At 36.8% G+C, this 12,251-nt stretch overlaps 1 protein-coding gene across 1 annotated transcript in view; it reads left to right on the top strand.

Annotated features, from left to right (window-relative positions):
* The window catches only part of SHANK2 (SH3 and multiple ankyrin repeat domains 2), a 317,236-nt gene that overhangs the window by 173,430 nt on the left and 131,555 nt on the right, over positions 1 to 12,251 (top strand). The window contains 3 exon segments of the mRNA XM_086613043.1: positions 7,231 to 7,313; positions 8,911 to 8,988; positions 8,991 to 9,034. Coding sequence (XP_086469169.1) covers positions 7,231 to 7,313; positions 8,911 to 8,988; positions 8,991 to 9,034 — 205 coding nt within the window.

Genomic DNA, 12,251 nt, shown 5'->3' with positions numbered 1-12,251 from the left:
AGACATGGCTGTACTGAGCTAGCCATTCAGCCATAGAGGAAATGCAAAGTCAGCTGAGGAGAAATTAGAATATGTCATTTCTGTTGCAATTTGAAGTTATTTGCCACAAATTATAAAGCCAGAGAGAACAATAGTGCAAGGGTGATGGTGTTGGTCATTTTGTCCTTCTCTGGTTTTGTTTGAGTGCCAGCTGTGCCAGTAAGGCATTGACACACAACCAACTGTTGAAAGTGCTGGTAAAGATACTGTTGTTGGATGCTGTGATTTCCTTGAGAGCACCTGTGAAGCTGGAATCCATAGGTAGTACTAAGCATTTTATTCCACACTTCGTATCCGTATGCAGCCCTGATTTTGTAATTGTTTTTTGGTGAAACAGCAAAATGACTTGGAGCCTCTGTCATTGTGAATGCCTGATGAAATAATGCTTATTCTTCAGTGTAATTACTTTGAAGACATTCAAGGCTATTTTGAGAACTGTATTAGCTTTTATGGATGGGCAGCTTTGTTACCTTCAAATATAACCTCTAATTCATCTAATTCCTTTTTAACAGTAAATGTTAAAACTGAGAATTCTAGATCATGATAATGAAATCATTGTTTTGAGCAACAACTCAACTTCAGCTTAACTCCACTTTATGTATGGTAGCTCGACGGAAGAAAATGTAGGCCTGTGCCCCAATACCCTATCTGAAGAAACGAGAAACAATTACATCTGTGAGTTCCTACAAATGATTCTGATGTTTTTTTGGGGTAAGGAAAAGAAAGGGGAAAGTCAAACACTGCAAAGAAAGGAAACAATGTTTTTACTTCGATAGCCTATTGTGAGAATCTCTTGGCCTCCGCTATTGAAGGGCAGAAAGGATGACCCTGTGTTTTTTTCTGTGTGACTCTGTTCATTCCTTCTCTGTCATATTTAAATTATTGTACAATCATTATACTCCTTTGACTTCTGTCTTCAGCTATCAAATAAGAAGTTTATCAACTTAAAGTTAACTGTTCTCAGTATTTCTGTTCTAATGTCAGGTTGTGTTTTCCTTGAGTATAATGTTTATACTTACTAGCAATCTATTTGAAAATATTTTCTTTTTGGCCTCCTCCCAAACACATCTTTCTATAAACTTCCAGATAAACATGTGTTCTAACGGAAAATAATTTAGTCTCATCTTATATGACTTAAAAGATACTGGCAGGATTGATCAATTGTAGAGAGTAAGAGCTGTGCTTGTTTTTTTGACACAAGGCAGGACAAAAATATGTAATTATATTTTTACTGAATATCTCCTGTAAGAGATATTATGCTTACAGAAAGCACTACTATAAGGTGGGACTAAGTAGTTGAAAAAAGCAAAATGTAGAAAATGAACACACATTCTGAAAAATGGTAAAACACCAAAATAGGTGGAAATTGGTGTTTTATTACAAGAAACTGTGAAAAGATTCTATCAAAGGGAGTAGCACTAGGTTGTGAATTATTCATTAGCATAATAACCTGTTATTGTTCAAAGCTATATCATATATTTACCAAACAAGCACATTCTTAAGACAAATTGCATTGCAATGCGGTGACAACATCATCATGTGAGGGAATCTCTGAATGTGATGGCAACGTATTGCAGAGAGGTTACTATGATTTTCAATATACGGTTGACTACATCTTGCTGTTTCTGTTTGGGTTGTAAGTGGGTTAGGTAGGGACCCATCCATGTGTTTTCCTATTTGCTGTGGAGAGGACTGTGTTCGCTGGTGTAGCTAATACCTCTTGAATAAGTGATTGCTGTTCCACATGTTCCACAAGAGCTGTGAAAGCTCTTCTGTAAGACCTACAGCTGTGGGTGATCAATGCCTGGGAAACTTGAACAATCTCATACAGTCTTCCTTAATCTTACAGGCCTTATTTACTAGGATTAGCCAGTTTTCCTCATGTCATTACAGTAGATGACTATAAATAGTAAGGTTGACCTTTTCCAGCAATGACAGCAAATTTTTTCCACTGAAATCTGCTATATCTTACAATAAGATTTGCTTGTAGACATCGTTTCAATTTTATATGGTATTAGGGCAGGTAACTTCCCCAAAAAAGGCAAATATTTGAAGAGGACATTTTTTAATGTCCTTTTAACAGGAATTAACTGTCAGAACAAGCAGTAAAGAGCTCCTCTTGAACAGATTTTTCAAATGCCCTTCTATGGGCTTGAATGTATTCGCCATAAATTGACTGTCTTAGCCAGAAAGGAATTAATGTAACTGCTTTCAAACATTGTATATACATTTATGGAATGGTTTAGATATCACATCTGGCAAAGTATAAAAAAGGCATTTCCTTTATTGTTGGGCTGTGATTTGATCCTTCTAACATTTAGCTAGCTGTGATTTCGGTAAATCTTTCAAAATTGAAGTTGAAAGAGTACAGAGGAGTGGACATAAAAAAACCTAACAGAGATTTGGATTTACTTGGCCAACTGAAAGAAGTGAACTTGGAGAGAAAACTTCTCACTCAAAGATGAAGCAAGCCACCTGATTGAAGGGTTTGACGGCTGATAAGGCTACTCATTTGGTTGTAACTCTGATTGTTTGAATCTCATATGTGGTCTGTTAAGTAACTTTTCTGCCTTGACAGGTTGTAGTCCTGTTTGTTAAATCTGAAAAGGTTAGACTTAGATTATGCTTCTACAGGATGCATGACTGGAGAGAATCAGGAAAATACTTCCTATTTAAATTTGTTTTTTCCTCTGCCTTAGGGAGAGTTTGACAAAATACCAAACAATACCAAATGCCCATTTTCATTTCCAGATGATGGTAATTTCCAATGGAGTGTACTCCACATGCTGTTTTTCAAATTGAAATCAGCAACAATACCTGTGATGCAAACTTGCCTAAACGTATTCTGTGGCCCTGATACTTTCCATCTCTGTGATTCAGTGTTTTAACTTTTAGAGTAAATCATGCTTTAAAATAGGGTGTTTATTCTAGTTGTGAAATGGAAGCTGAGTTTCATGATTTTGCCGCCATCAGGAACCTGTGCTTCAACCTTATTTTCTTCATAAAACTCTTTATGAAGGACTTTGCAGTTCTACTTCCTTCCTCGAGTATTGTCTTAGTGGACTATTAGACAGTTATTCTTGCTGTCTTGAAAAGTCTATACAAATGTTGGTTGTTATGTTGAACATAACAGTGCTGGGCTCAAATCTCAGGTTTCCCTCTGACCATTTCCTTTCTCCATTGGTAAGTCTGTAAAATTTCAGAAATTCTAACAGCTTGCACAATTCTGGAGCCTTAAAGTGTTAGACAAGTTACATGAACCAATGAACAAGTAAGTTTTCTAATATTTAGCGTTTGGTTAAAGCTAAAGTGATTTTAGATTGACTTATTTTTTGGCCTGAAGTTCTTATATTTAAGATTGTACTTCATGCAGAAATATACTGCACTTGATAGGATATATTTTGCATTTAACTTTGTATGCAATGAATCTCGCACTTACACAGCCCGAAGTCAAAGTAATATGTGCCCTGTTTAAGTAATGAGCTATTGATTTTGAAATTACTCATTTTATTACAATAATATGGAACTAGTTATATTCTGAAAACTCATCTGAAATGGATGCTGCTTATTTTCAGTTTGAGACAGGACAGAAATGGACTGTAGGATATTACCTGTTGAAATTTGCCATATCTCAGACAGCAGGGACTGTTCAGCCTCATGTAAAGCCATACATTGTATTCAAAGTGTCTCTGAAGAAATGCCTCTTCCTCTTGCTTGAACTCAGACCTCTGAACAGGCTTGTAATGTAATGTCACCTTTATTTGTCACTGGTAGCTATACCCACAATGCATTCTGTTGCTACATATTTACAACACCTTCAGGATCAAAGAAAGCTGACAAGAAGGTTCATTGTGAGAAATTTTGACCTATTTTTATGTTTGGCACTGCTTTGCCTGCCAAGACCAGGTAGACTGAGAAGAGACCTTCAGCATGTCTTCACTGAAGAGGTCCAGGCTGACATTGAGATAAGGGAACTCTGTCATGGCAAAGCAAAAAAAAAAAAAAAAAAAAAAAAAGCAATATTGCAAACAGTCAGAGGTTAAACTTTTTTTTTCTTTCCTTCTGCCCCCTTCTCTTGGGATGCAAAGTGAGTTTGCTGGGAGAAGGGGTGGAGGCTGCAAGTGAGTTTATTTGTGAATGCATGTTTGAATCCATCCTTTTCTTGCTGCTGGTTCTTAGCTCTGCAGCACTGGGGTGTGCGTAGAGAATCAATTTGCTTTCTGTGATTGCTTTAAAGAGCTTTAAACTGCTCATGCTAGAAGATTGTTGCAGGTTCCCTTCTCCTGGAATGTAAAGGAGAAGAAATGGCTATGCATTTGATTTTTTCAAACCTACATTTTAACTTTACAGGCTGTGATGGCATTTTCCTTATGTGGTACATGACTGAAACAGTATATTAGTAAGCTATATTTCTTGAGTGATAGAGATCAGTTTGTACATTTTGTTACCAAAAATTCATGTGGCAATTGTCTTTCCCTTCCCTTTCCCCTTCCCCTTGCATGTAAGACACAATACTTCGTAGAATTTTGGCATTTTAGTTCCCACTTTCAATGTCTAAATTGAAGTATAAAGCTGGGTAGTTCATTCAATAAAAGTGCTGTACATGAAATGAAAATTATAAGTGATTTTTGTTCTTTTAAATCATAGACCTCTACGTTAGGATGAAGAGAGCATAACTTGAAAATGCCTGTTCGTTTCATGAGCTGACTGTGAAAGGACCCTAGATGCGGGTTTTTTTTAGGTGTAGATGCCTGCCGTTGATCAAGTGAATTGATCCCGAGTTTTCTGAGCACTGCTTTTGGAACTTCAGCCTTTAGATTTTTGAGGAATGATTTTATGAATTTGTTTACTTTTGTCAACAGAAATTAAAGAATCAGAGCAAGGTTTGATAAGGTACCTAGCTAATGGCTTCTGAATTCTTTATTTTAATGAATTGAGATGTAAGTGGGATTTGAGTAAGGGAGAGGACGAGTTTCCTTTGAACCAAACACTTTCTATGATTAGGTTCTCAAAGTAGCCTTCTAACTTCAACTAAGCTATTGATTGTTTACAAGGAAAGTTGAAGGAAACGGCTTTATTAATTTGACCATCTACTAAGAAAGAGGCTGGAGACAGCTTTATTTTGACTTTTCAGTGGATAAGTATGGAGCCCCACCTTGAAAATGTGAGTGGTGAAATGAAGAAAATAAGGCAGCAGACTTGTAGGTTTGGTCGGTTTCATTTTTGGTTGGTAACATTAGGACATTGATGGAAAGCTTCAGTGTGGGCTCAGAGGTTGCATATTCCATCCCACTTTGATATCCCCAAAGAGGAATGTGTCTGGCTTTCTTGAGAAATAGATATTTTCTTATTATATCCTTTCCCTAGCAGGGGTATCAATTTTAAGAAAAGGTAATGTCTGAATTATACAGTAAACAATAGTAAGTTGAGAGACAGTATTCAAAAGCTGTTAATACTTATGGAGATCATCTGTTGCTCAGAAAGTCACTGTTGTGGCAGTTTTAATTCATGTGTTTTCCATTCAGCGGTGTTTAAGTACTTTGTGGTGTGGAAGACACAATTACATCATCACTTTAGCAGTAACATGAAGTCGCATGCCTCAGTTAGAGTTGGAAAGCCACCAAAAGGATAGTCTCTGTGATACATGAAAGATCTGGGGTTTGGAGACTGTCCATTGGTGTCCAGATATCATCATCCTTGTCTTTGTTCAGAGCTTTAAATAAAAAGGTCACATCAATTTTTCTTTCATTAGTTTCCTCCTCCCCTTCTGGATGATTAATGGCACTGAAGCAGATCTGGTCTCTTATCGAATTGAATGATTTAGTGACTCAATTCTGTACAAGACCAGTTGTAACAATAGTTGGATAGTGAAAAATGAAAAGGAAAAGAAAGAGAAGAAAAGAAAGAAAAAAAAGAAAAGAAAGAAAGAAAAGAAAAGAAAAGAAAAGAAAAAAAAGAAAAGAAGAAAAGAAAAAAAAGAGAAAAGAAAAAGACTTAACTCGATCATACTTCTTCCTATCCTAAATAGTTTTGTAGGGATTTTAAAGTTGACCTAGCAGCACGGCTTGCAGTGCTTACGAGTCTTGAATACTTAACCCCTGACACTGTCTTTATTCAGAAGAATGTCTTGCAACTCATGCTGTGTAATGGCTTTATACTTAAAACAGCGTTCAAAATCCTTATTTAATCATTTTTCACTTTGAGCTTGTTTTTAGTAACCTAATGTTTAGTGAAAGACACTAAACAAGTTAAGGCTTTTAAAGATCGTTCCCTGTATATAAAGGGTCCCATTTTAATGTGGATTTTATGCATTTTCTTCATCCACCGTCTACTTTTTTCTCAGCCAATGACAGTAAGATTCCTAAGGCTACTTTCTCTTTAAGGACATACTGCTTACATAAATAGTCCTCTACACTGTCTCCTTGTTTTATAATATTAATTGTTTATCAGAAGATGGGCAATATTCCGTAGAAACGTGTTTTCCCGATTGTGCATGCCTTGTTACTATTTCAATTATGCAGATTCTCGATGCTGTGGAAATTTGTGCTTGATGACGCCAAGGCAGCTGCACGTTGTTAGCATTGTAGGCTGTCAGATGATCATGTGGGATTCTTGCAGCATGCAACCAATAGGATTGAAAAAGGGCTTTTGATGCAAGGCATAGCTTTCAGAATATATTTGTGCCTTTTAGTTAGCTAATATAAAATCATAATTTATTATCTTTAAATTTAAATGCTGCCTCATTTTTCTTCTGGTTGGTTTCATTTTGGCTTCACTAGAAGATGCATCTGGTACATCCACGATTGAGGAGTTTATTAATGATACTGTCGTTCAGTTCACTTACTTTTTTTCCTTTTAGAGTCCTAGCTAGCCCACAGATTACATGATCACATGTTCATTCAGTCATTCCTATAGAACACAAACCACCATGCATGATTTCTTCTTCTTTCTTTTTCCTCTCTGCCTTTTTATTCCTTTTAAGTTGCTTTGTCATGTTTTCTTTTATCATTAAGCTTAGTCTTTGTCTTCCCCTCGCTGCTATTTGTTCTGTATTTTCCCATGCTCGGTTACTGCAATATTATTTGATTAACGGGCTGTGATGATGATGAACCTGCACACTGGAGGAGCAGCTACTACAGTGGTGATGAAGGGATGTAATAATGGTCGCTATCCTCGGAATTCTCTCTACAGTGACTGCATAATAGAAGAAAAGGCAGTGGTCCTGCAGAAAAAAGACAATGAAGGATTTGGATTTGTGCTCAGAGGGGCAAAAGGTATGTGCTTCTGTGTGTGTGTGTGTGTGATGTGCACTGGCATGAAGAAATTTATACATCTCTGAATATAAGCAGGAATTATTCTTGGTGCACTTGGTTGCTAGACAACAGGATTCTCTGTATGCTATACTACTCAGACGGATTTTAGTGGCTTCTGTCTGAAGCAGTTTGCATTTTTACATAGGAGAAGCACTGTATAATCATTTTGGGGGGAGAAAGTTTTGTCTATATTTGTGTTGGTGTATGTAATATTTTGTCATTAATGTGTTTTGTTATGCAGTTTACCTAACTGTGGGGAAACCTGCTTTCCTTAAAACCTGCTTCTTATTTCAAATGTCAGTCTATTGAAATAGGTCTACGAATAGAAATAGACAAGAGATGTTTTGTTTAAAATAGGTGTGGATCTTCTGCAAGGTGACATTGGTGCAGTTTTAGTATGAAAATATGATCTTTTTTTATATCTTGAGAAGCTGCACGTATGTTGCATGGCCTGTAGTGTGCTCATTTTAAAAGCTGTTCATATGTTGAGCTGCATGTTACTTTTCTGTAGACTAAAATCTATAATAATGGCATTCTTAAGAGTTAAAAAAAGCATTCTATTTAATGCTTTGCTTTTTAACTTTCAGTACAGTTTGCGCCTTTTGTATTTTAAAAAAAAAATGATGGTATGTCCCATCTCTTGCTCCCCCTCATTTTACATGGGTTCTCCCTTGCCTTGCTTGAGCATGAAAATTATTCCATATCTTCATTCTTGGGACTTCATTTATTCTCTCCCTGTTCCTCCACCCCCAGACCAGTGCCACCGTAGATTTTCCATGTTGTAAAAGCTTTTCTAATTTTAGCTAAATAAAAAATTTTTGGAGTTGTGCTAGGAAAGCCGATAGTGCTACCTTTTAGCTAACCCCTTGGCATGAGTTGTCTGTGCATCGAGCAGAGGTTACTCCCTCGTGCAAGCCCCACGATTGTCCCCAGATTGTCTCTGTAACAGTGAGAGCACCTCAGGTGAAAGATCCAAGGACTTTTCTGCTTGTATGTGTACGTGACGGGAGAGAGAGGGCTGTTACAAGGCCTGCTGTGCCTCCTTTCCTAAAAAGTGATTTATTCTGTTGTCTTCTTTGTAATATACAGCGAAATCTAGAAATAAAATTCAGTTTGATCTCTTTAATCCTTCCCCACCCGCCCCCATCGCCCCAATTCGGCCAGATGCTCTCTTCTGGCTACAGTACCTAATTCAGTTTTAGTTGGAGGTTGCCAGAGTTACAAGCATTTTGTTAGACACCCAAAAGGGTTACTTGAACTAATACTGAAATCCTGGAATACTCAGAATCCAGCTCTTGCCTCATACAGCTTGATTTGGTTTGTGTCAGTAAAGCAGCATGTATTTTCCTCTCTGAATTGAAGACCTGTGGATTGCTATTGCAGAGAGATTGCACTCTGGTCCCAGCATCTTGATCCCTCTGAGGCGGAGTCCTCTTACTTTCAGCACCCACCATTTTTTAACCATCAATTCGAATGGCCGATAATAGGCTTTTAGTTAAGTGGTATTTACAAGCACTCGGTAACTTTCTTTTTTTTAATGTGGTATTTATTTTTAAAGCTGACACACCAATTGAAGAATTCACCCCAACTCCAGCCTTTCCTGCTTTGCAGTACTTGGAATCTGTGGATGAAGGGGGATAGCATGGCAAGCTGGCCTGAGAACTGGAGACTTTTTGATCGAGGTAGGAGATCCTGAAATTTCATTCTCAACTGGGGAAAGAATGATGTTCCCTTTGTAGAATTTACTTCAGAAAAAGCGTGTGATGCTTCTGAATAGCAAGTTTAGTGGGCTAACATCAATAATGTACTTCACTTTAGCTGTTTTAAAAATCTCATGCAGCATTTAGGAAAGCAGGTAAAAAGAACGGTGTTCAGGTTGGCTGGGAATTTTCTATTTGTTCTTTTTGTTGTTTGGCAATGCACTATCAGAGAAGTTTGGGAGTTTTTCTTCTTCTTTGCATTATTGAATTGAGATTTAGTTTAATTTCAATATTTATTGTAGCTACCAGTTCCGTGGTCTTCTAAATATTTTTACGGAGTCACCGAAATTAATGACTCTTTATGCAACTGTTTCTGCAATGAGACATATCAGTGGTCTAGTACTGTTTAGAAACCATGGAGAATAAAGCAAATTACTTTACTTGAAATTATGTATTTCCAACAGTGCAATGTAAATACAATTATATATATATCTATAGATATAGATATAGGTATGTAAAGCAATGGATGCTATTACAGTATAAATTACTTTATAAAAAGGGTGTATTTAAATACTTTCTTCATCCATACCAAAAATGTCTTCACATTTTGTATTCGCAGGATTTTTGGTTGGTATTTTAGATTTTGTTGAAATAGTTGATACTCCTTTTTAGTGTTACTGGGCAGTTTGCAACAAAATCATGATTTGGGATTTTCTTCCTTTCCCCACCCCTCCCAAACTTTTAATGACCAACAAGCAATGCCTTGATTCTGTGAAACCAGGTGTTTGAAAACAGATCTTTCAGGATGGATCGACTAAGTCTTGTCTGTAAGATCTATTGATTTTTTTTGTTTTATTTTGTTTTATTTTGTTTTATTTTATATTATTTTATTTTATTTTAAATTCTTCAGGTGCATATGTGTTTTGTTAAAGTATTTAGTGGTGCTACAACATTTCTTTCTTCAAAGCTGGCCTTTACATTCAGGAGAGGAGATAATATGCAGCTTTTATTTGTTGTGTACATTGAACTCCCGTGGTGATTGAATTTAAATAGTTGCACCTCTTCTTCACATTGTAAGAGTGAAAGAACAGGCTTTGCAGACTTCTAAAGTAAACAGATGCGTTTTTATCTGTGTCTTCAGAGCACATTTTTCCTTACCTAAGAATAAGCATTTAGCAAACTTTTAAACAATAGCTTACCAGTTGTGCTGATATGTGCTCTGTGCAAGGAGGAGGCTTTCAAAACTATGATTATTGACGTTAGGTGGGTTTTTCTTAAACAATGCTTTTTTTCAGAAGTTGATTTCTTGTTAGGCTTTTAATCTATAGGGAGTATGAATAGTCTGTACTGGCTGATTTCGCAGATAGATTTGATGGTGAATAATGGGTAATTTAATGGAGAGGGTTGCAGAATGATAACTACGCCTATGGATTTTTTTAAGATCTCTGAAGGGATGCGAGAAGTCTGGGTAACTGATTCTGCACAAAGCTTTACTCGTTTTCTGGCAAATGAAAGAAGAATTATAAGTAATTGTCTAGAGAATTTACTCATAGCCTTAGCTTAGAAGAGCAGTTTAACATGCACATGCATTGCTGTTCAGGACATTAATCCATACTCTAAACAGTCCAGCATATTGTAATTAATTCTGAAGGCAGTTGTTGCATGCAAATCAAATCCATTTCTGTGTAATTTATGTTTATCGGGTGATTCTGTTATGAATTTTGCAATATAATTAAGAGAATATGGTTAATCCTGAGAAATCACAACTTTGCTGTTGAAGACTTTTATGTTGGAGAAAGGCAGGGAGGTTTCATTCTATTTTATGAACTACATGTGCAGTGCATGGATACTCTCTAGCTATAGGAAAGCCATCTTTGAAGATATTTGCACTGGTACAAAAGATACTACTGTTGAAACATAAATGACTGGTCCACTTGCACTTCTAGGAATGCCAAGCTGTTTTATTTCTTGTTTTGAACCGAGAAGAGTTAAATGTACTATACTTTGCAGTGAGTGGTTATCATAACCACTGTAGTTAGTCTGTCTTATTGCTAAATGATTTCTCCCATGACTGTAAAGTTTATGCTGCTGTGTGTAAGTGCCACCTCAACCATTGTAAGTAATATAATGCATTTATCATAAATGTCACATGAATAATAAAAGAGTTAATGGGCAACTAGGATCCTAATTAGTCCCATTTATAACACTTGCAGCAAATGTCAGACTTTAGGGAAGTGAGAGTCCAATTTGGCAGAGGGCAAAATGCAAGGGATGGCAGATACTTCGCTCTTGCTTGAGGAGGTTCGGTGGCTTGTGGTCATGGAGATAAGGGACACCTTTTCCCTTACTCCTCACTATGGAAAGACAGGTTTGACAGTAAGATAGATCCTTTTTTTGGAAGCATGAGAGTAGTGAAGAGAAGACATCATTTCTTCACGTGTAATTGTGGTCTCTGGATCTTCTGAAGGGGATAAAACTTCAACAAAAGCTACTGAGCATACTAAAGTAGCTCAACATTGAAGATTATGCATGTTGAGCAGAACAAATAAAAATTCTATACAGAAAAGGTCTTTTCTTGCTTCAGCAGATAAATAAAATAGATATTAACTAGAACAGGGCTGGCACAGTTTCATTTGACTGAGTTTTTATCAAGTTTGCACTTTTTCTGAAAAGCCACGTGATAGTGATTTGTCCAACCTGTACAATTAATTTTAACATGAGACTTCAGAGATTAATGTTAAACATGCCTGTGGAAATAGTGCTCACAGATTCTTCATTGAAATTTCTGACAATATATTTTTTCCTCCTTGCTTCAAACCCAGTTGTGTTTTTATTGTGATAAAAATTGCAATGCGTATGGTGGCTTTTCTGGATAGAGCACAAATAAAATGTATTGGAAAAGTGAATGAGTAGTTTTAGAGCAGAAACAGTTAGAGACAGCTGTTATGTTATCCACATCATTATATTTGGATTTTCATAATTCTACAGTTGCTGATTCACGTGATTTTTCTTAGCTTCAATTAATCCTGATTTCTGAATCAGGTCCTGCACGTGGGTCGGGCAATCCCAAGCACAAGTACAGGCTGGGCGGAGAATGGATCGAGAGCAGCCCTGAGGAAAAGGACTGGGGAGTGCTGGTGGATGAGAAGCTCAACATGAGCCGGCAATGTGCGCTGGCAGCCCAGAAAGCCAACCGTAT

The sequence above is a fragment of the Tauraco erythrolophus genome, chromosome 6 (genome assembly GCF_009769465.1).
Source record: "Tauraco erythrolophus isolate bTauEry1 chromosome 6, bTauEry1.pri, whole genome shotgun sequence".
Taxonomy (NCBI): Eukaryota; Metazoa; Chordata; class Aves; order Musophagiformes; family Musophagidae; genus Tauraco; species Tauraco erythrolophus.
This window is presented reverse-complemented; position numbering and strand designations above follow the sequence as displayed.